The 25,167-nt window shown below is 41.2% G+C and overlaps 1 protein-coding gene across 2 annotated transcripts in view; it reads right to left on the bottom strand.

Annotated features, from left to right (window-relative positions):
* Window positions 1-538: 538 nt before the first annotated feature.
* Window positions 539-25,167, bottom strand: part of LOC106604909 (glutamine--fructose-6-phosphate aminotransferase [isomerizing] 2) — a 36,579-nt gene continuing 11,950 nt past the window's right edge. The window contains exons 6-19 of one of the 2 annotated variants that reach the window (XM_045718248.1): window positions 23,259-23,393; window positions 21,462-21,523; window positions 14,568-14,647; window positions 13,070-13,081; window positions 12,189-12,306; window positions 11,906-12,069; window positions 11,382-11,477; window positions 5,706-5,803; window positions 5,487-5,607; window positions 4,990-5,262; window positions 4,662-4,789; window positions 4,257-4,424; window positions 2,285-2,446; window positions 539-2,033 (exon numbers count right to left, since the gene is read on the bottom strand). In XM_045718248.1, coding sequence (XP_045574204.1) covers window positions 1,989-2,033; window positions 2,285-2,446; window positions 4,257-4,424; window positions 4,662-4,789; window positions 4,990-5,262; window positions 5,487-5,607; window positions 5,706-5,803; window positions 11,382-11,477; window positions 11,906-12,069; window positions 12,189-12,306; window positions 13,070-13,081; window positions 14,568-14,647; window positions 21,462-21,523; window positions 23,259-23,393 — 1,662 coding nt within the window. In that variant the 3' untranslated portion in view covers window positions 539-1,988. The remainder of the gene's footprint in view (window positions 2,034-2,284; window positions 2,447-4,256; window positions 4,425-4,661; window positions 4,790-4,989; window positions 5,263-5,486; window positions 5,608-5,705; window positions 5,804-11,381; window positions 11,478-11,905; window positions 12,070-12,188; window positions 12,307-13,069; window positions 13,082-14,567; window positions 14,648-21,461; window positions 21,524-23,258; window positions 23,394-25,167) is intronic. The other variant, XM_014200030.2, reaches the window with a different exon arrangement.

The raw sequence follows: 25,167 nt of genomic DNA, 5'->3' as shown, positions 1-25,167 counted from the left end.
TGACTCCTTGTTGTCCCCAGTCCACCAGGCCGTGCTGCTGCTCCAGTTTCAACTGTTCTGCCTGCGGCTATGGAACCCTGACCTGTTCACTGTCATTACTATTATTTGACCATGCTGGTCATTTATGAACATTTGAACATCTTGGCCATGTTCTGTTATAATCTCCACCCGGGACAGCCAGAAGAGGACTGGCCAACCCTCATAGCCTGGTTCCTCTCTAGGTTTCTTCCTAGGTTTTGGCCTTTCTAGGGAGTTTTTCCTAGCCACCGTGCTTCTACACCTGCATTGCTTGCTGTTTGGGGTTTTAAGCTGGGTTTCTGTACAGCACTTTGATATATCAGCTGATGTAAGAAGGGCTATATATATATATATACACATTTGATTTGATTAGTGTATATTATAAAATACAATCATAGTTTGTGATAAACCAGCCAACTTTCTTTAACCCCCATAAAAAAACAGATAAATACATTAACTAAAGTACATCTCAATATAACATGTTTTACCCTATACAGTACAAAACTACAATTCATACCACTTTATGCATATCAGTCTTATATTGAGATGTCAAGGGAAGTGCCTCACATTTTCGACAACAAGAGTTAGGGCATGTCAATATTGCCGTTGTGGATTACACTCTGGGAGATTAAATCCACTATAAAAGTAAGTGCAACCAATTGGTTTCATACATAAATAAGCCAATGGACCCCAAACAGTCTTCATAGAATAGGACAGAGATGTCTCTCACAACGCTGCATGACAGACAACATAATATGATTGCAATGATGAACGCCATACAATGACTAAACTGAGAATAATGATTAATGAAAGGGTAGTGAATGAAAGGAAGTATAATTCTTATAGTATCTTACAAGCCTGTAGCAGTATCATCCGGCCCTTTTCAACAGATTGGAGTGTAGATGAACAGTAATCCCCTCATGAGTAAAATCATATTAGATTCACTCTGACAAAGGAGTGATAAAAAAAAAGTGCCCCTTGATTATGGGACTACAAGGAATGAATTTTTTGTGTACAGTACACCAAAGCAATGTGTGTAGGCCCTACATCACAAGTGATATATCCAAATAGCCTACATAGAGCTTTTCAGAATAGTTCCCTACAATATGCTAGCTATTGGCTCTGCTGGATAACAGAATGCTATGGAATAGCCTACACTCCCCAAGATGCAAAGCTAATAAACTCCCACGGGACAGAGAACCCATTTAACAACGATAATATTATCAAACATTCACAATGCCTCCCATATTGCACAATTGTAAGCACTTCAATACACCAACTAAATGCATTACTCCTACACTATGTATTTTTGGCTCAACTGTTTGTGGACAAGGCACAAATTTGGTACAAGGCACAGTGTGCACAGTACTGTATAGTGAAAGGATCTTGCTTTGGAGGCATTATTGGAGATAATGCTGATTTGACAGATGGTCAAAGTTTTGTGAGATATAGATAGAGAGAGCAAAAGGCCCAAAAGGTCAATGGCATCGCCTCAACAGTGTGTCAATAGGACTTCACATTTCTGTGCTTTAAAAATGTCACTTCCCTCTATTCACACACGCACACATACACACACACACACACACGTTTGTTTTAATATCCTTGTGGGTACCATAAAATTGATTTCCATTCAAAATTATATTTTCCCTAACCCTTAACCCCTAAACCTAACTCTTAACCCTAACCCCTAACCTTAATTCTAACCCTAACCCTAATTGTAACTCTAACCCTAAACCTAACCCCTAAGCCTAAAATAGCCTTTTTCCTTGTGTTGATCAGCAAAATGTCCCCCCTTATCCCAATTTGCCTTGTTTTACTATCCTTGTTTTACTTCTAGTCCCCACAAGGATGGTCAAACCAAAAACACACAAACACCTTCTACACACATAATTGCACTTTGATGGCTTCGCCTCCTCTGTCTCTCTCCTCAGCAGAGCAGTGATGTTGCCTCTACTGCCTTCTGCCTGGTTCTACTCCACTGTGACAGACTTGGCCAGGTTCCTGGGACAGTCCACCTACAACCAGAGGAAAGAGAGACACAGCCATTAAACCAGCTCAAAACTGAGGAGTAAAGGAAACAACACAAGACTAGATAAACATACAGCATAGTTGATTTTGTGAGTAACTGTCGATTTTAATGCTTGTTGCAATGAAATCGAAATAAAATCAGAGTAAATACTGGGAGTGAAAAAGGTACGGTAATGGATGTCTGTGAGCAAAGGAAAAGATTGCAGTAAGACAAGGTAGGTTGTAGTGGTAGACTCACGTCGTATCCTCGCAGCACAGCCAGGTGAAAGGACAAGAGTTGCAGAGGGATGACACTGAGCATGCCCTGGAGACAGTCCACTGTCTGAGGCAGCTCAATGGTCTTATACGCATTCTTAGACACCTCTGGGTCATCCTGGCAACACAGGATAATCGGCCGCCCCTGAGGGTGAAAGAGATTATTCAAGGCTTTTGATAGTCAGGCTGTGTGTGTGTGCCTGTGGTTGTATGCATGTTTGTCTTGGTGCAATTCCATGGTAACAGAATGATGCTGAGACTCAGATGTTTCACTTTAAAAGTATGATAAACAAAAAAAACATTGATTGCAAAGTTAAACAAACCATACAACTCTATGCACAATGACTACTTTTAACAATTACCACAGAAAATTTGACGAAAACACATTTACTCTAAAAACAGTGCAGATGTAACGTTTGGTAACAGAATGAAGGTCAAACCTCCCTCAGTTCTTTATGTGACCACATTTTCCAAAAACCTTGTGTTGTGAAAAAATATATTTTGGTGTTTGAACTACAGTAAGTGAAGAAGATTAACACCCGGTAACAGAATGATGGTAACAGAATGACATCATGGGTCCCTGATCTGTTCTATACAGAAATGCATAATAATGAATGTCCCAATGTTTTTCTAGAAAGGTAGAACATTTCCTATCCTCCTTTGCATGTTTGGGTATTTTTCTGCACACTGGCTATTATTCAAATGAGCTCCATCCTCAAACAGGACCACATTTGGTTAGTCCAGACCAGAACAAATCTGTACCAATCATAGACGTCCATGTTCCACAAGTTTGGACATCACAGTACAGCAAAGCACAACAAAGTAGAGTACAGTACTGTACAGTATAGTTCAATACAGTAGAGTACAGTAGAGTTTAGTACAGTACAGTAGAGTTTAGTACAGTACAGTAAAGTACAGTGCAATATAGTCAATTATATTGTCGTCTACGCTAGTGTGCTGTACTGTACTTTACTGTACTAAACTTTACTACAAACTACAGTAGAGTACTGTATTGTACTGACCTACAATCAAATCTACTTTTCTTTACCGATTTGGTAACAGAATGAAGCGTTTTAATCACTTAATAAATCATAAACAAATTGTTATCAGTAAAAACACTATAACTAATTGGCAGGTTAACCTTCACTTGTTACTTCTGTGAACTTTGATTATCCTCCCTCATGAGAGAAATTGGAAAATATCTTCAAGATATGTGGGTTTTTGTAAAAGAATGATAAGACACTAGGCAATATTTCTTAAACTTACAGAAGGCAAATCATTTCAACAAAACTAAATGTAAATGTTGATATTAGTTGGCTGGGGTCTTTACTTCAGCATTATTGTGTTTTGATGTATTTCTAATACCTTTTTAAGACGTTTTCTAAGGCCCCCTTTCCATCTGTTTGACCAGAAATTAAAGCCTTTGCCTTTCCCACATTTTTATGGGAAAGGCAAGACAGTTGGGCCAGTAACTGAACGGTTGCTAGATCAAATCCCCGAGCTGACAAGGGTAAAAATCTGTCGTTCTGCCCCTGAACAAGGCAGTTAACCCACTGTTCCTAGGCCGTCATTGAAAATAAGAATTTGTTCTTAACTGACTTGCCTAGTTAAATAAAGGTTAAATAAAAAAATCATGATTAAAAAAAATGGACTTTTAGCTTTAATTTGACACCAAATGTGATATGCTCCTATGAACTTTACATGTTAGTGCTCATGGGACTTTTTACATCGAAATGCCCCTACTGAGCAAGTTTTAGTTGTAGGTGTGTGTATTTAGTTGTGTATCTGAATATGTGAATAAGGTTGCGTTGATAGACAGGCAGCCAAATTCGGATAATTGGTCTCCAGCGCTGAAAAAAATCTGATGTAAAAAGATCTGATGTGATTGGTCAAAAGACCAATTAATTTGGCTGCCTTTCTAAATGCAGCCTATGTGAGTGAGTAATGTGACGTACCGATCTGGCTGTGACTTGCTGCAGTGCGTTCTGACACTTGGTGTAGCAGGCGTCTCTCATGATGATCATGATGACCGGCATGTGCTTGTCAATCAGAGCCAGAGGACCGTGCTTCAGCTCCCCAGCCAGGATGCCCTCTGAATGCATGTAGGGGATTTCCTTGATTTTCTGTATGGGAAGAATCAATCAGTTAAATGACATAATAATCAGTATTATCATGTCAGAGTGTGCATATATTGTGTGTATATATAGAGGTTTAATGGTATATAAAGAAGCGGAAAAGAGGAGAAAATGCCAAACATTGCCCCTAAATGGACGCTGACCTAAGGTCAGTTTTTCATGTTTCCTATAACGGTTGAGGGTTAGTATTTGGGGTGGGTAAGCTAATGCTAGATCTGTTCTCACCAGTGCCCCCTCTAGACAGGTAGCGTAGTTGAAGCCTCGGCCCATGACCAGCAAAGACCTCTGCTCATATAGCTCATCTGCTATGGACTTGATGTTCTTATCCAGAGTCAACACTTTCTTGATCAACTCTGAGAGAGGGAGGGGAGGAGAGCGATAGAAGGTGAAAAAGAGAGGTTTAGTAAAAACAACAAAGTGGTGTTTTTGCTGGTGAGATCAGGCAGTATATTGGTTAAAGTGGGTTAGTCATAGTGATATCATGTTGGTTACAGTGAGAAGGTTATAATGGGTTAAACATTATCACAGTGGGTGTTGTGGTTTATAGACTCACCTGGGAGTATCCTGAGTCCATTGATGATCTCCAGCCTCCTTGTCTGCAGGGAGATCCTGTCCTCACTCATCATCAGACCAAACATGATGAGAGCCACAAACTGGCTGGTGTAGGCCTTGGTGCTGGCAACCCCTATCTCTGGCCCAGCATTGATGTGCACCCCGCAGTCTGTGTCTCTGGAGATGGAGGAGCCCACTGTGTTGGTGACCCCCACCGTCAGAGCACCTCTATCCTTACAGTACCTCAGAGCCATCAGGGTGTCTGCTGTCTCACCTGAGGGGAGGAAGGAGCAGAGGACAGAGGCAACTTAGCATTCATACAAACACTAGAATTCTCCCCTATCCAACAGATTTTAGTCTCTGTACTAGCATTCTCTTTTATCAGAGTATCCACAGTCTCCACCATAGAGAGTAAAATAACAAAAACACTAGCGTTTTATGAAACACTAGCAATAAAATATAAATAGCAGTCTACCCACCAACGCAGTATGGCATTACCTGATTGGCTGATGTAGAAGCAGACGTCGTCTCTGAAGACGGGCGTGTTGCGGTCTAGGAAGTCGCTAGCCAGCTCCACCATGACAGGGAGCTCTGTCAGCTCCTCCAGAACTTGTCTGGTCTGAGAGGTGAAGGGGAGAGGGGAAGAGAAGAAGTCATCACCATCATCATCATCTTTCCTTTCTCCTTCGCAATCGCACTTCTGGTTGGTTCACTTACAGCCACGGCAGCATGGAAGCTGGTTCCACAGCCAATCATGATGAGGCGTCTGCAACGTTTGATCTCCTTCAGGTGGTCCTTCAATCCCCCCAGGATCACTGAGGACAAGACAGGACAGAAGAGAGGAGACCATCAGCATATAGAGCCAAGAGGTGAGAGGGATATTGTTCAGATATTTAGGGGTTTTATGTGAATATGTTGGAATTGCTTTGACAATGTTTTTACTTTGTCCAAAGCTGTTTATTCTACCTTTTTGCTTTAACATATAATAATAATTTTAAAAAGATGATGCATTTTTATTTTTTTTTTGGGGGTTTTAATATCTGATGCTCGGGAATAGGGGGTCACATAGTAAGTGAGTGTTTGTATTGGTTTATAAATAAATGTTTTGCAGTTGTGGCACATCTCCAGTCTTACAGCACAGTAGGCCTATACTTCCACATAGTAACTGTTAATTATTGTCACGTAGGCTTTGGTTGAAGCTCAATGTTATATTCAAATGTCCCTATCATCATATCTAATCCAATATGATACCAATGTCGATGAAAATGGTGAAGGGGAGAGTGCAAATCACCTTGAATGTGCAAATCACATTCAAGGTGATTGGAGGCACACAACACATTCCCTGCCTCTCGTCATGAACCGTCAGACCGTTACCGAGAACCGCATACCGGATTTTGAACAGGGTCGATAGCATTAGGAAAAAATATGATTTGTTGCCCCGACCTAGCTCAATGTCTAGGTGTCGGATAAGAACAAGACTACAGGTCCATAACGTGACCATTACACTTGCTACCTTTCTGACTGAATAAGTTTGTAAGGACAACAGTTTTGATTACATTTATAAGTTATCGCTCTCACGTGCCAAAAGAGAACCAACAAGGTGCTACCTTTTTGGCTGAGCTAAGACCTTCAAAAGTCAATCGGAGTTGCTTTGAATGGGAAGTCATTTTACAATGTAAGACTGTCCCAATCTAGTTAGTTCAAAACTGATTTTAGAGGGCAACATTCAGCAGACCAGGGTTTAAACCAGCAACCCTTGCAGTTATGCAAGCACACCACCTATGCCACTAAGATCCAGACATTGTGTTACAGGTTAGAACAGCATTTCCAATGACAGCCTTTTGGTTGCTAAAAAGATCTGCCTTTGTGTGTGGAAATGTTGTATAATTCACCATTAACATAAAATCACCTTCCAGTGTAAAAAACAATGTTTTAAATGAGAAGTTGGCATTGGTCTGAAGCCTGAAAATAGAGGAAATTTCTGAGCACCACAATGCCTACTTCAACCATGCTCTACTAAGGTTTTCCAGCACACAGCTTTGACCTACTAGAGTAACTATTTTGGTTAATTGTACTTAAAAAATGTGTAGGCATGTTGCTTGGGATTCAAACCTTCTCAAACAGCCTAATTTGTACTCTTCAGTGGGATTATGGACTTTACAGTAAAATAGTGTGTGTGTATATATATACTGCTCAAAAAAATAAAGGGAACACTTAAACAACACATCCTAGATCTGAATGAAAGAAATAATCTTATTAAATACTTTTTTCTTTACATAGTTGAATGTGCTGACAACAAAATCACACAAAAATAATCAATGGAAATCCAATTTATCAACCCATGGAGGTCTGGATTTGGAGTCACACTCAAAATTAAAGTGGAAAACCACACTACAGGCTGATCCAACTTTGATGTAATGTCCTTAAAACAAGTCAAAATGAGGCTCAGTAGTGTGTGTGGCCTCCACGTGCCTGTATGACCTCCCTACAACGCCTGGGCATGCTCCTGATGAGGTGGCGGATGGTCTCCTGAGGGATCTCCTCCCAGACCTGGACTAAAGCATCCGCCAACTCCTGGACAGTCTGTGGTGCAACGTGGCGTTGGTGGATGGAGCGAGACATGATGTCCCAGATGTGCTCAATTGGATTCAGGTCTGGGGAATGGCGGGCCAGTCCATAGCATCAATGCCTTCCTCTTGCAGGAACTACTGACACACTCCAGCCACATGAGGTCTAGCATTGTCTTGCATTAGGAGGAACCCAGGGCCAACCGCACCAGCATATGGTCTCACAAGGGGTCTGAGGATCTCATCTCGGTACCTAATGGCAGTCAGGCTACCTCTGGCAAGCACATGGAGGTCTGTGCGGCCCCCCAAAGAAATGCCACCCCACACCATGACTGACCCACCGCCAAACCGGTCATGCTGGAGGATGTTGCAGGCAGCAGAACATTCTCCACGGCGTCTCCAGACTCTGTCACGTCTATCACATGCTCAGTGTGAACCTGCTTTGATCTGTGAAGAGCACAGGGCGCCAGTGGCGAATATGCCAATCTTGGTGTTCTCTGGCAAATGCCAAACGTCTTGCCCGGTGTTGGGCTGTAAGCACAACCCCCACCTGTGGACGTCGGGCCCTCATACCACCCTCATGGAGTCTGTTTCTGACCGTTTGAGCAGACACATGCACATTTGTGGCCTGCTGGAGGTCATTTTGCAGGGCTCTGGCAGTGCTTCTCCTGCTCCTCCTTGCACAAAGGTGGAGGTAGCGGTCCTGCTGCTGGGTTGTTGCCCTCCTACGGCCTCCTCCACGTCTCCTGATGTACTGGCCTGTCTCCTGGTAGCGCCTCCATGCTCTGGACACTACGCTGACAGACACAGCAAACCTTCTTGCCACAGCTCACATTGATGTGCCATCCTGGATGAGCTGCACTACCTGAGCCACTTGTGTGGGTTGTAGACTCCGTCTCATGCTACCACTAGAGTGAAAGCACCGCCAGCATTCAAAAGTGACCAAAACATCAGCCAGGAAGCATAGGAACTGAGAAGTGGTCTGTGGTCCCCACCTGCAGAACCACTCCTTTATTGGGGGTGTCTTGCGAATTGCCTATAATTTCCACCTGTTGTCTATTCCATTTGCACAACAGCATGTGAAATGTATTGTCAATCAGTGTTGCTTCCTAAGTGGACAGTTTAATTTCACAGAAGTGCGATTGACTTTGAGTTACATTGTGTTGTTTAAGTGTTCCCTTTATTTTTTTGAGCAGTGTGTATATATATATATATATATATATATATGTATTTATGTACGTACGTACGCACACACACACAGTGCCTTCAGAAAGTACTCAAGACTCCTGGACTTTTTCCACATTTTGTTAAGTTACACCCTTATTCTAAAATTGATTAAAATAAAAAAAATCCTCAGCAATCTACACACAATACCCCATAATGATAAAGCGAAAACTGTTTTTATTTTTATTTTAGCAAATGTATTAAATATAAAAAACTGAAATTCAGACCCATTGCTATGAGACTTGAAATTGAGCTCAGGTGCATCCTGTTTCCATTCATCATCCTTGAGATGTTTCTATAACTTGATTGGAGTCCAACTGTGGTAAATTCAACTGATTGGACATGATTTGGAAAGGCACACAACTGTCTATATAAAGGTCCCACAGTTGACAGTGAATGTCAGAGCAAAAACCATGCCATGAGGTCGATGGAATTGTCAGTAGACCTCCGAGACAAGATTGTGTCGCGGCACTGATGTGGGGAATATCTGCATCATTGAAGGTCCCCAAGAAAACAGTAGCCTCCATCATTCTTAAATGGAAGAAGTTTGGAACCACCCAGACTCTTCGTAGAGCTGGCCGACCAAACTGAGCAATCGGTGGAGAAGGGCCTTGGTCAGGGAGGTGACCAAGAACCCGATGGTCACTCTGACAGAGCAAAAGAGTTCCTCTGTGGAGATGGGAGAACCTTCCAAAAGGACAACCATCTCTGCAGCACTCCACCAATCAGGCCTTTATGGAAGAGTGGCCAGACGGAAGCCACTCCTCAGTAAATGGCACATGGCAGCCCGCTTGTAGTTTGCCAAAAGGAACCTAAAGACTCTCAGAACATGAGAAACAAGATTCTCTGATCTGATGAAAACAAGATTGACCTCTTTGGCCTGAATGCCAGGCGTCACGTCTGGAGGAAACCTGGCACCATCCCTACAGTGAAGCACGGTGGTGGCAGCATCATGCTGTCGGATGTTTTTCAGCGGCAGGGACTGGAAGACTAGTCAGGATCGAGGCAAAGATGAACGGAGAGATCCTTGATGAAAACCTGCTCCAGAGCGCTCAGGATCTCAGATTGGGGCGAAGGTTCACCTTCCAACAGGACAACGACCCTAAGCACACAGCCAAGACAACGCAGAAGTGGCTTCATGCCAAGTCTCTGAATGTACTTAAGTGGCCCAGACTTGAACCCGATCGAACATCTCTGGAGACCTGAAAATATCTGTGCAACAACCCTCCCCATCCAACCTGCCAGAGCTTGAGAGGATCTGCAGAGAAGAATGGGAAAAATTCTCCAAATACAGGTGTGCCAAGCTTGTAGCGTCATACCCAAGAAGACTCAATGCTGTAATCGCTGCCAAAGGTGCTTCAACAAAGTACTGAGTAAAGGGTCTGAATACTTTTGTAAATGTCATATTTCCGATTATTATTTGTAATAAATTTCGAAACATTTCTAAAAACCTGTTTTTGCTTTGTCATATTGTGTGCAGATGTGGGAAAAAAACTATAAATCAATTTTAGAATTAGGCTGTAAAGTAACAAAATGTGGAAATGTCAAGGGGTCTGAGTACTTTCCGAAGACACTGTATACAGTACCAGTCAAAAATTTGGACACCTACTCATTCAAGGGTTTTTCTTAATTCTACAATGTAGAAAATAGAAAAAATTAAGAAAAACCCTGGAATGAGTAGCTGTGTCCAAACTATATATATCGTTAGGCTGAATGTATTTTTTGATATAGGCCTATTGTAAATGTCTATTATTGTAGCGTCACCATCTTTATTGCAAAAATAAATACAAATACAAACATAACTTTGGACTACATATTCACTGCCCATTGATCAGTACAGCAATTGGTAAAACAGGCCCATGTATGCAAAACAAGTAGTTGTGAGCACATGACAATATTACACAGGTAAACGGTTACAGAAATCAAGAATGCAGACAGGCTCTATAGACCTCTATATCTACAGTATATGAGTGACATGTTGTTATGTAGGCCACCTACTGACCAAAAAAATATGAAATATTTTGCTAAGAAAAATATTTAATGAAATCCCAGGAGGCACCACATTACTACAAGACAAAACAGCTCACTCTATCAAGCCTGATGATCTTGTAAGTATAAAAGCTTGCTGTCATATAAACAAATAAACCTTGAAAAGGTAGTGGAATGGGATAATGTCTTAGTGTGGTGTGTAAAGAATCCAATAATTTACCTGGTATGCAGTACAAGTCACATTATTGTGGGTGCACCTCATCTTAAGACTGTGAATTAGGCTGTTTGAGAAAGTTTGAATCCTAAGCAACCTGCCTACACATTGTTTGAAGTACAATAGACCAACATGGCTCCAGTAGTAGGTCAAAGCTGTGTGCTGGAAAACCTTGGTAGACGTTGACGTAGGCATTGTGGTGCTAATGTGAATTTCCTTTCTTTTTTGGCTTCAGACCAATGCCTACTTCTCACATAAAACATAGTTATTGTTTTTAATAACGTATGCCTCTATGAATTGCTGTGCTAATATTGATTGAGCCTAGGGCACTGTGCCATCAGCATCCTGGAACAATAGGGAGGGACCGGATCAGGATATGACATCGTCATGGTAAGCTACCTTTGTTGGTGTCGAAGCAGATCCGCCCCCTCATGGTGTTGAACACAGACTCTGGCTGTTCAAAGATCTCCTTTTGCATGAACGCCTCAAAGTTACCTGCACAGAAAAGATAAGGACACAATAGGGACAGTGGTTAGGTCACAGGTGTAGTTACTCACTAACGTCAGCAGAGGGAGATCTTATTCTAGTGTTCTTAGAGCTATAGCAGCTTCAGTACAGTATGTGTGGCCAAATGGGTATGTGTTCTCTGTGTAAAATCAGACATTTCACTAGTATGACATTAGACCTTATCTTTGACATGTGTTTGTGAATGGGAAGGTATCGATACTGACCGGCTCTAGGTTTAAGGTCCCCTTAGGTACATACTGAGAATCAGCTTTCCCTCCTCAAATCCAAAATATTGCACCTTAACCTTGCACAGAACTGACCCTAGGTCAGTGTGTAGGGCCTGGGACCCTCTAACCTACTCCTAATTAACCCTTAGGTTTCCAAGGCGACGAGCCCTATGACCTCTAACCTCTGACCTTTCATGATCTCCTGCAATTCCATCTGGAGGGTCTGGATGGCCCGGACAGGAACCTCCCCTGCCAGGCGGTTCAGCCTATGGAGGGACAGCTTCCCCCCTACAACCGCTGCTATATCATCATCCTCCAGGTAGATCACCTTGTTGGTGTGCTCTATGATGGCACTGGGCAGGGAGAGCGAGAGGAGGAAGAAAAAAGGATCACGAGACAAGCACAAATGCATGCGCCACACACACACCGTGCACGTATTCACACACACACACACCTAGGGCTTTCAGCTCACCTAGCGTCAGAAGCAAAGTAGTACTCCACAGCCTTGCCGTCTTCAGCGGAATTCACAGCATTGGCGATATCTGGCCGGTTATGGCTGTTCTTTTCCTGGACCCCCTCTTTGAACATAGCTACTCGACAGAGGGCAGGGAGTATAGGGCAGGGGTTAGGGTTCATGGTTCAAACTGAGCACTGGAACAACCAGAGATGGATCACTGAAATCAACACTTCTGCTATACTTGAACTTTCCACCTAAAATATTTTGTCATTTTTCATAAACTGGTAACAGCTGTTTTAACCCAATAATTGCAAACCAAAACAAGTTCATGATTGTGATTGACAAACAACAGTGGAGAGGAGCCATCTGAGCCAAGGCTCCTTTGACCATAAATGAACATGCCAATCATCTGGTTACATTTACATTGCTTCAGAAGATTCTGGAATTAATAATCAGATGGAGGTTCAAACTGCCATCCGTATTGATTTGTCACATATTATTTATAAGGTGACTGAACGCAGTTGAGGGACGTTTGCCCTTTAGTACAGTTACAGTAGAGCACTGCAGTCATGATGGGGCCAGGAGTATTAGTCCCCAATAGCGATAAATGACCTTGTTCTCTCCTCGTCTCTTTTCCTTCATCTGTACTCCACAGGAGAATTTACAGTAGGCATCCACTATATTGCTTTCACCTATCCTGTGTTTTAAAAGAGATGAGGGAAAGGAGCAGAGAGAAGGAAGCCACTTTATAGTATTGAGAGAAGCAACCCATTATCTACTTCTCTTCCTCATTCCTTTCTCATTGGACTTTAGACCTGACCCCAGTCTCCATCTAGAAACTGCAATAATAAATCTGAGCGTAGTTAAGTAAACAGGTGAAGACACAGTCAACATACCTACAGGGTGTTCTGTCTCCAGATTGTTGATACACACAAAGAGAACATAACACACCAAACCCATGACTGTTATTAACTGAATGAGTAGGTAAGGGGCAGATTTATTGTGACACACATGTCAAGAAACATATTTTAAATGTATAATTTGGAGAGGGCTATGATATCCCATAGAGGTTGAACACAGCATTGGCATTTCCACAAGAAGCAAGGGTGATTTCTCAAACACATACAGTACCAGTCAAAGGTTTGGACACACCTACTCATTCCAGGGTTTTTTGTTTATTTTTACTATTTTATACATTGTAGAATAATAGTGAAGACATCAAAACTATGAAATAACACATATGGAATCATGTAGTAACCAAAAACGTGTTAAACAAAGCAAAATATATTTTATATCATCAAGGCAAAGGGTGGCTACTTTGAAGAATCTAAAATATATGTTTAACACTTATTTGGTTACTACATGATTCCATATGTGTTATGTAATAGTTTTGATGTCTTTACAATTATTCTACAATGTAGAAAATAGTAAAAACCCCGAATGAGTAGCTGTGTCCAAACCTTTGACTGGTACTGTATATATTTTTTAAATATGAATCTTGTCATTTTTGCACTTGACTCTTTGAAGAGTAGTCTCATGCAATCATGCAGCAGTTGATTCATTGGAGACATTAGTCTGATTTAAGGGTATCTGATTGTTGTGAGTCATGCAATTCTTAATCGGTGGTTCAATCAAATGTTATTAGTAAAGTACACATATTTTGCAGATGTTATCAGGTGCAGCGAAATGTTTATGTTTTTAGCTCCAACAGTGCAGTAATCTGAACACCAAGTCAGAGATCAAGCCACAACACCCAAGTGTTTATTCGGTAGTTGGCGCACATATGGGCTCAGTGGCCCTCTGTCCCTCTGGGACCACTGGATTAACTGCACAGTCCCTCAGGACAGAGTAGTACGGAGCTACGGACAAAACGGGATTAGCCTTAGATTATGACATGTTATCACACACAGGAGAACAGGCTTTCATAACCATTAGTCTGGATCAGATGGTAAGTACTGCAACTGTTAAGTGTTAGGACACAGATACAGATACTGCTCACAAACACAGATAGCTCTGACGGGCGTCAGCTTGACTGGTTGGTTGGTTAGCTTATGAGTTGGTTAGTTAATTAGTTAATTTATGGGTGTTTCATATTGACCTGAATCGGGACTTGAACTACAGACATATAACTGAACTTTTCATGCAAATCTCATGTGCAATATTTATGCGTCAGTTCGAGTTACGCCCTCGTATCTCAAATTAAGAGATCGGTGCGTGAAGATAATGTAACCGAATGTGTTGCGATGTGGTTTGATTGAAATACGATGTGTTTAAGGTTGATAACACAGTCAAGTTTCTGTGGGAACAGTGACTGAGAGGTTTAAGATCACTGTAACTGAGAGGTTTAAGAACACTGTAAAGTGATCATGTCTGATAGAGGGGAACAGAGCTCACCAGTGTTGTACTGGATTGGAATGTGCTCTGCAGACAGCTCATACTTGCTCCGCACACCAATGAGCAGAGGACTTCCTCTCCTGAAGGATATAGACAGAGAAAGGGGGATGGATAGAGGGGTAGGGGGAAAGGGGGAAAGAGGGGGCAAGCATGAGAAAGACAGAGGGGTTAGGAGATAAATTGTTAGATTTGTGAGAGAGAACAAACACAAATGCACGTGCACACACACTGTGGAAGCCGTTTAGGTCTTTATGTGTCAAAAAAGATACATGTTAAATACATGCTCCCGAGTGGCGCAGTGGTCTAAGGCACTGCATCTCAGTGCAAGAGACGTCACTACAGTACCTGATTCGAATCCAGGCTGTATCACATCCGGCTATGATGGAGTAGGCCATCATTGTAAATAAAAATGTGTTCTTAACTGACTTGCCTAGTTAAATGTTTAAAAAAAAAACACACTATTTGACTCGTGAAATAAGCTTGTTGACCAAGCAGGACCTGACTATGACTGCACGTCACATAATAATTTAACACGTTCATAAAAAATGTTACGTCGTTATTACACATTGTTTACACTATCACTCGTATTTCATTTGACACAACGATTCACCGATTGGTATGCTATGATGCTGGTAAAGTTTTGTCTCGCGCACTTGCCGCTGCCGTACGAGCGCAGACACTTCCCCAAGCTCTGTACAGTGCTGGTCATAAAAAAAGCTAGCTAGCTGATGGATGCAAACAATGTTCTTCCCCAAAAATATAGCAAAACGACATAATCTGTTTCAGTAGCTACAGTTAGCTAGCTAACTATATAGCTAGGTGTCATCATCTAAAATACCCCTAATTTATATGACAGATCTTATTTGATTAATGGTCGGACCCACCTATGTGAAGCTGGCCACAATAAGAATTAGCCACAATAGTGGAACGTGCGGTTCGCCATCAAAATAAACGTCTGTCAAAATAAAAGTCTGTCATTGACAGTGATACAAATTAATACGTATAGTGGAATTATGCCATAATTGAATAGATCATGCCAAACTAGGTTGGAATGTTAAAGAAAATCAACAAAATACAATAATTTGACAAATCTGTTGTAATAACAATGGCTGTATTAGACTTTAGAATTGCATATGGATTGTGGATCAATGACATGGGTTATCAGTCTACTCAGTGACACCCAGAGAACATTAGCGTCATAGCTCTTATTGCGGGACTCTGAAACCACTGAATTGAGCCACATTTATAGTACCAGTCAACCTACTATGTGTATTGAACACTACTCCAGAGGAAAAACAATACAACGTGGACGTTTTGGAGTCTGAGAACTCTGAGGAGGACGTTGGGGAAAAAAGCACTAGGGTACTGAGTAGACTGATACACCATTTAATTCATCCACAATCCTTAAGTAAGGCTGTACAGTGTAATATGACTGTCAGTACCACAATAGGCTGACTTTTGAAGTGATTTCCCTCAAAGTCCCTGATAAGAGCTATGATGCTAATATTTGCATAAACTCTTTACAGTTGTGTTCTGTGGGTGTCATTGAGTATACTGATACCCCATTTCATTGCTCCAAATTACAACACTCCAACCTTGTTTTAATATTATCTAGTCTAAATATTGCGTCGCTTTCAAAGAGGGACTTTTATTTTGAAGGCCACCTGCAATTTCCACTATTGTGGCTAGCTTCACAACACATAACCCGGTCCGGTCAAGCTTCACTGCTTATTTTATTTTATTTAACTAGGCAAGTAAGTCAAGAACAAATTCTTATTTACAATGACGGCCTACCCCGGCCAAACCATAACTCGGACGACGCTGGGCCAATTGTGCACCGCCCTATAGGACTCCCAATTACGGCCGTTTGTGATACAGCCTGGAATCGAACCAGAGTCTGTAGTGACACCTCTAACACTGAGATGCAGTGCCTTAGACCGATGCGCCACTCGGGAGCCTTTGGGCAACAAATGCTAGCTATCTTTTGATTATTCATATTGTAATGACCTGACTTGATCATAAAGGAACTATTGTCCAGACAGAGAGTTAAGTTTACAAATTGACGGTTTATTAATCCAACTTTGCACAGGCTACTGTTTGGCCGTAGCCCACGCCAAATAAATGAACGATACCCCACAAACCAACCGTGACCTTCTCTTGTGAAGGCCAGACGTAAGAAAAAGAACAATTGCTACACCTGGTCTTAACTTCCAATGCTCCATCCCCCTGCCCAACCCTCCTCTGCCAACCACCAGCATGCCCGGCATCAGAACATTCCAGGCATTCCCGTGATTGGCTGATAGCAGGTTGATTGGCATGTCGGACCCCGCGAACACTGGTAAGTATAACACAACCCACTAATAGCCTAACACACTGTCTGTGCCGGACCCATCACTACTGGACGCTCTGGAGTAGAGGTGATCCGAGCGTTCAACGGCAGTCAAGCACCCAAGCTAACTGGCTAACGTTGGCTAGCTACTTCCAGACACAAATGAGAGAACACCTCACTCTGGCCATTTCTCTCGCCCAGCTGGTTAGGCTGTTTTAATGTAATCCAGAGCATTGGTGAATGTAACTGTGCTGCTGGCATCAATTTAATTACGCTTTTTGTGCCGACGTTTACCGACACTGGCCATATTCAACTGGTGTTGAGCGTTAGTAAATTAATCAGTTATTCGGCGCTCTGGCACTCAGATGAGAGTGCTATTAACTCAATTGAAACGCACACGACTATACCACTTAGCTAAGCATGATATGAATAATCAGGTCAATAAACGTTGGGTAGTTAGTTAGATAGCAGATAGTTAATATACTGCCTGGAAAGTTCGATGTATTAGTAGCCAACTACGTTAGGTAACTAGCTAAAATACCGGTACATACTGCTGTAATGCTGTGGTTCGTAAGGATAGCGTAGCTAACAAATTGTCAGCCAACATAACGTGTAACTTATTTGAAAAGTCATTACTTTATTACATTGCTCAACATTTTAACATTTGTCATAATTAGTTTAAGAAATTAATTTGTATCCGCTTTCGTTGGACTTCGGTCGCATATTTCCGCCATTTTCTTAAACTCAAAACGTTGTGAAGCCGCGCACACTTTCTGAAGAATTGCATTATGGGCCTTGAAAGTTGGGAAATAGTGTCCACTGCATGTATTTTGGCAAATTAAAACCTGTTGGGGCTACAGGTTAGCAATGAACCCCGAGTCGGGATTGCTAACAAGGCTGGAAATTCAAAACATCAAAAATCTAATAATTTCAATTTCTCAAACAAACAACTATTTTACACAATTTAAAAGATAAACATCTCCTTAATCTAACCACATTGTTCGATTTTCAAAGAGGCTTTACGGCAAAAGCATAAAGTTAGATTATGTTAGGACAGTACATAGCCACAAAAGTACAAACATCCATTTTCAATTCAAGGTCAGGCGTCACCAAAAGCAGAAACCAGCTAGAATTATGCACTAACCTTTGTCAATCTCCATCAGATGACACTCCTAGGACATTATGTTATACAATACATGCATTTTTTGTTCCATCAAGTTCATATTTATATCCAAAAACAGCATTTTACAGTAGCGTGAAATTCAGATTTTTTTCTTCTCTGAAATGCTTCCGGTGAACATAACAAAATTACTATTCGAAAACATTGGTAAATTATAATATTGTCATTCAAAGAATAATATATTATCATCTCGTAATTGCTACCGAATGGCCAGATCTCAAAATAACTTTACTGGGAAATCACATTTAGCAATAAACGGGGTGCTATGCTAAGAACAATAAGCTATGCTATACAGTTAGCATCATCTAATATCGATAATAACATTGTAAATATCCCCTTACCTTTGATTATCTCCATCAGAAGGCAGGCATCCCAGGTCCGGAACAAATGTGGTTTCTTTTGACAAAGTTCATAATTTATGTCCAAATAACACCAAGTACTTAGCGTTCATTATGCTCCCACAAAACGTGGTGGGGGGAATGTAAAATCACGCCGAAAAGCAAAAAAAAACCTAGTAAATAATCTATTTACGTTCGTTCAAACATGTCAAATGTTGTTTAGCATTAATCTTTTGGTCAATTTTTAACGTTAAACATCAGTAATATTTTCACACAACCTATCCTATGTCTAGATAAACAATGATGACAAACTCACGCTTCTCAGATTTATGCGCAGGCGCAAAAAAATGAAGTGATGACTTGTCAACTTCCTTGGATTCTAATTTGCTCTCTGTTTATCATAGACGCTTCAAACAACTTTATAAAGATCGTTGACATCTAGTGGAAGCCGTAGGTGTTGCGAAATGAATCCTTTCTCACTATGGTATCTATAAAACAATGACACTAAATAGTACAGTCACAAAATTCACATTTTTTTTGATCTATTTTTCACAGGTTTTTGCCTGCAATATGAGTTTTGTTATACTTACAGACACCATTCAAACTGTTTTAGAAAATTCAGAGTGTTTTCTATCCGAATGTGTTAATAATATGCATATCCTAGCTTCTGAGTTGGTGTAGGAGGCAGTTAAAAATGGGCACATATTTTTTTCAAAATGTCTCAATACTGCCCCCGAGCCCCAACAGGTTTTAAGTAGTGATGGCTCGTTCGCGAACGAGTCGTCTTGTCACGCCTGCTCCCGCTCTTCCCGGGACTGCCCTGCATTACGCCACCATCATTTACGCACCTGCCTTCCATCGTCACGCGCCTCAGCGATATTGGACTCACTCAATCACCTGTTTATTACCTCCCCTATATTTATCAGTTCCCCAGCTCTGTTCCCCGCTGCTGCATTGTTTGTCGCCTGTCTTTGTGTTTCCCAGTTCTGACGCTGTTGCATGTCCGTTCCTAATTAAATGTCAACTCCCCGTACCTGCTTCTATTCTCCAGCGTCATACCTTACAGAGTCGGCTCTAAGACCCGGCTCGCATATCAGAAGAGCCGAATCTATTTATATATATATATTTTTTTAAAATAAGATATGAATAATCAAAAGATTTAAATTAATAGAATTAACTAATTCAGAGCACTTTGTTTGTATACATTAAAAAGTTATACTTTAAATGCAAATGTTTAATAGCATTATTTTTCATACAAACCAATGCATTTTTAAATACATTGTGGTTAAGGTAGAGTATGATTTCATTTAATAATTTAATTAGATTTGTTTTAACACCAATCATAGTCAAACTATCGCAAACTGTTTGACTTGAAAAAATACAATACATTTTTTTAACGAGCCGTTTGGGAGCCAAAAGAGTCGGCTCTTTTTGGTGAGCTGAGCCAGCTCACTGAAAAGAGCCAGAATGCCCATCACTAGCGTCCAGTGTGCGCGCTGAGAGCAAAACGCTCTGAATTTATGAACTGACAACGATCTGGGTTTACCAACGCCCAGAGCGCACTCTGACCCTCCAGATTAAATTTAATAACACACTTGTCATAAAATGTCTAGCTAGTAATTTGTTATGCTAACAAGCTAGCAAGAGCATCAATTTCCAGTGGACAAGCTTTGCTCTAGTATGCTCAACTGAAATTATACTGTTCGTTTACAGTATACTAAAATGACCTAATAGTATGTTAGTATGGGTATTCGAACAAAGCTTTGCTGTCTCTCTTCTTTTCTTTTCTTGCACTTTCTTGCTCCTTTTCCACCCTCTCCCCTACAGTTGGATGAGTTCAGTTCCTGCTCATCTTTCTAGCCTTCTCATCCCCATTACTCTATGTGTGCTTCTCTGATTGGCTGATACAGGTGCAGATGGGTGTGACAGCAACAGGTAAGGGGAGAGGGTGTGGCAAAAATAACCTGAATATAGCTCAAGCCTTTATTCCTACAGTGTCAAATAGGACCTATGACAGTGTGTACACAAAGCACCCGATAAAAGTACTCAAACATAACATAACACTCCCATAAAAAAAACGACAATCATAAATCTCTAAGTCATTGTTGTGCTTGACAGCTTAATTCCCACCTGAGGCTTAAAGAAAACAGGCACGTTTCTCAATTACGCTATTTTTTTCCCTTCTGTTTACTGTATCCTTCTCTTCTCTGACAGTTCTTTATGTTGGGCAGGGAGCTGTAGCTAGGGAAGAGTGATGTCATCATACATGACGCATTAATTAGATGGAATAGAAGCTTGGCAGAGACACAGTCTGAAGATCAATGTAGGGCTATATAGAGTCAAGCTGTTATTGCTTTATTGTGGCAATAGCTGAGACGACGAGTCAATGCCAATGGGTGTTGATCCTTTCAAATCAAATTTTGCACACAAATTTCGTGGATGTTATCGCGGGTGTAGCAAATGCTTCCCAACAGTGCATTAATACCTAACAATACAAAACGATAAATGCAAAACCAATAAATACAAATAAATGAATTAAGAAATATAGAAATATTAGAATGAGCAATATAAATATATACTGTATGTATACCATGGTGTGTATAGATTATGGAAAGTATAGGAATAGAAAAAGTGTGTACAGAAGTAGTTATATAAGCCTTGACTAGAATACAGTATATACATATGAAGTGGGTAAAACACTATGTAAACATTAAAGTGACCAGTGTTCAATGACTAGGGCAGCAGTCTCTATGGTGTAGAGTTGAGTACCTGGTGGTAGCCGACTCGTAACAGTGACTAAAGTTCAGGGCAGGGTACTGGCCGCAGGCAGGCTAGTGATGACTATTTAGCAGCCTAATGTCCTGGGATGATTATGTTGTTTTAGTTGGAATGATTATGTTGTTTTAGTAATGTTTCCTACTTTAGTGTGTGAAGGCCAGACAGACAGACGTATGTGAGGTCATGGCATAGGCCAGACAGACAGACGTATGTGAGGTCATGGCATAGGCCAGACAAACAGAGACATGTGAGTGGACATGGATACTGACCTGGTGGCTACCGCCTCTCCGGGGAAATAACGGCTTTTAAACATCAGAGCGAAGGCCCCCTCCTAAGACAGGATGACAAAGAGGAGAGAATACAAACATGTATGTTAGGGTCCATGATGATGATGATGAAGAGGAGAAGGTTGAAGATGAGAAGGAATTGTAAAAAGAAGAAATACAGCGAAGGAAAATGTAGATGACAGTTTCAGTCGAACAGACCGACAGTGACCTTACAAAACAACATTCAAATGTCCTATTTCTTTTTGGAGACAGTCTTTCCATCTGTTTCCCCTCGTGGGGGGGGGGGGGATGTGTGGAAGGGATGGGGGGGTCGATGTTCAGGGAAGTTAGGAGGAATAAGACCTCTATTGTATAAAACCAGCTCTGTTTCCAACACACTGCCAGCACTCTTACCAAGGGTGGGAGAGAGATGGAGGAGAGGGGGAGGAGCAGTGGTCATTAGGATGTAAGGGGTCTGCTCTGGTTCCTATTAGCCAAAACCCACTGAAGCTGTACATTTTATCCTCTGTGTTCTTTTCAGAGCTTTTACAGTGAGCCAGGGAGAGGGGAGATGGGGCTGAGATAGGACTGGCTCCAATAAGACCAAACTCAACAACAAGAGTGTGTGAAGAACTGAGCGAGACAGAGAGAAAGAGAAAATGAATGAGCAATCTAGTTGTTGCAAAACGGATTGAAAAAGTGTCTCGCTCCTGTTCACCAGATATACAGATTTCGATGTCACTAAAGATGTTGTTGGGGTGGTTGCCATGGTGACTGTTTTGGCGATGACGTAACACTATTAATGGGACGGCCAAATTTGAGGCCAGACTGGACAGTGCAAGGATGACATCATCAAGGGGAACTGGGGGAGATTGTTGCTCTGTTGAAAACACCCTTCCAATGCTGTTTCAGAGATGAAATTCATCATAAGGCCAGATGGGATCTGAGGGGATGTTTTGTCATTTTTGTTAAGCAATTCATTTTTGTTTCGTAGTAGTAGCAGAAGCAGCAGCCGCAGTCGTCGTCATCGTAGTAGTTTTTGAAGAGTACTTTAAATAAATCTCACGGTGCCTCTGACACCCCTCCCCCAAACAGAAAATAAAAACGTAAACACTTATTTTCCCACTAGTACTGACTTTGCTGATAAATAATTTGTTGAGGGAAAATGTACTTGATACGATTGTGATGTGTTGTCTCACCTAGCTTAAGATGAATGCACTAATTGTAAGTCGCTCTGGATAAGAGAGTCTGCTAAATGACTAAAATCAAAAAATGTAGTAGTAGTAGTAGCAGCAGCAGTAGTACTATAGTAATAACATAGTAGTACAGTAGGTGTTGGCAAAGTGGGTGGGGTTATATCCTGCCTGGTTGGCCCTGTCCCCCCCCCCGTCTCAGCTTCCAGTATCTATGCTGCAATAGTCTATGTTCCAGGTGGCTAGGGTCAGACTGTCCTATCTGGTATATTTCTCCTGTCTTATCTGGTGTCCTGTGTGAACTTAAGTATGCTCCCTCTAATTCTCGCATCGCTCTCTCTCTACTCCTGGAGAACCTGAGCCCTAGGACAATGCCTCAGGACTACCTGGCCTGATGACTCCTGGCTCTCCCCGTCCCTAGTCCACCTGGTCGTGCTGCTGATCCAGTTTCTGCTGTTTTGCCTGTGGCAATGGAACCCTGACCTGCATTGCTTGCTCTTTGGGGTTTTAGGCTTGGTTTCTGAATAAGCACTTTGTGACATCTGCTGATGTAAAAGGGGCTTTATAAATAAATTGTATTGACTGATTGAGGTGTCCCAGTACTCACCAGCTGTTGAATGACCCTCTCCACCAGGGTAGAGAAGGACAGGTCTTCTCTCTCTCGGTTGTCGTAAACGTATTTGATCAGTTTAGGGATGACCTCTGTGTCCGTCTTTGACTCAAACTCATAGCCCTTGGAGTTCTGAAAGAGGGTGGGGATCAGAATGAATATTACAAGCTTACTGAAGCAGCACTCCCGGAGATGCCTCTAACTTTTATTGTGTAATTGCTGGGCTTTTCATGCAAGGCTCTCTTGGTCTCAAATGGACTCCCTGCCTAAATAAAGGTTAAATGTGCATTAGCTAGCATAATAACTCCGCTAGCATAACACCAATAGTCAGAGGAGTTGGCTACAGCACAAACAGATCTAAGAGGAGGTAAGTACAGTCAGCATGGTTCACAAAACATGATTTATTGTAACTTATTTTACTGTCTGCTAGGATATAATTGCATTGGGATGGGTATCTGCTAGGATAGGTAAGAACAACATTCTATACCCTAAGAATTATGAGTGATAACTAGCAAAACCAGTAGAGGTAGCTATCAGTTACTATTCAGTATCTCCTGCTTGCATCAATTTATACCCATTATAGCTGAGGAGAAGGTACCCAGCTAGCACATTTGGTTCCTTGGAAGTTGTGGGAACTAATGTTTTTGGTTTCACATTGGTTGTGGGTGTCACGTCCTGACCAGTAAAGGGGTTATTTGTTATTATAGTTTGGTCAGGACGTGGCGGGGGGTATTTGTTTTATATGGTTTTGAGTATGTGTTTATGTAGAGGGGTGTTTGATTTATGTATTCCGGGGTTTTGGTCATTGTTCTATATTGTATCTTTCTATGTCTGTTCTAGGGTGTTTAATTCTATGGTTAGGTATTTGGGATTGGAGCCTTCAATTGGAGGCAGCTGTGTATCGTTGCCTCTGATTGAAGGTCCTATAATTAGGAGTGCTTGTTTTGGGGATTGTGGGAGGTTGTTCTTAGCACTGCGGTATTTAGCCTGCAAGACTGTTAGTTTGTTTTGTTTATTTAAGTGTTCACTAATAAAGTTAAGATGAGCACTCGACCCGCTGCGCCTTGGTCCATTTACTACGACGAACGTGACAGTGGAATCGAAGCCATACGTTTCCTGACCAGTAAAACAGAACGTTTTTTAAACGTTCTAAGAACAGAAGTGAACATTTTGCCGGTTCTGGGAAAGTTTATTTTTAAGTTGCAGGGAGGTTCTGAGAACATTTTACTCTGGTTCCTTTCAAAGTTTTCCTGAGAGGATATATTAATGCTTTGAGAATGGAAATTATAGGTTATTTGGAAGGTTTTGAAAAACTTAAGACTTTTACTAACACTGCAAGCTTATTTGGGGTAAACCTTTTGTAACAAGCACAGATGGGATACATTCACTTCCTTAGACATTCATCATGTGAATACATTTATTTTTTTATTGTGATACGGCATCAGTAAAATTCAAACTTATGATCTTCTGTTCTTAAACCATGGAAGTCCACTGCACCACCAGGATGGAGATAGCATGCCATGTTCTTTTACGCATACGAAGCTGTTTATTTTTGTCTACTCAAACAGACCCCTTTTGAAAGGAAACAAGAACTCATTAAGATCAGGTGTGACCAATTAGTTGGTGCGCTGACACACCTAAACACACTTAAAATGATTGAGGATAGAGAGATTTTGTTTGATACTGAGAACCAAATGTATGCTTTTAAATAACATTCTTAGAATGTTCTCTGAATGTTACAACATTTTTCTTGTGTTTTTTATGGAAAGTCTTCTTAATGTTCTGAGAAAATAATGTAGAGTTTATTGATGTTAATGTGTACAATTTCCTTATTTTTTTTTTACATTCCCAGAATATTGCCAAAAGAGAACCATACGTTATCTGAACGTTCTAAGAACATCGCTAA

The sequence above is a fragment of the Salmo salar genome, chromosome ssa05 (assembly GCF_905237065.1).
Source record: "Salmo salar chromosome ssa05, Ssal_v3.1, whole genome shotgun sequence".
In the NCBI taxonomy this organism is placed as follows: Eukaryota; Metazoa; Chordata; class Actinopteri; order Salmoniformes; family Salmonidae; genus Salmo; species Salmo salar.
This window is presented reverse-complemented; position numbering and strand designations above follow the sequence as displayed.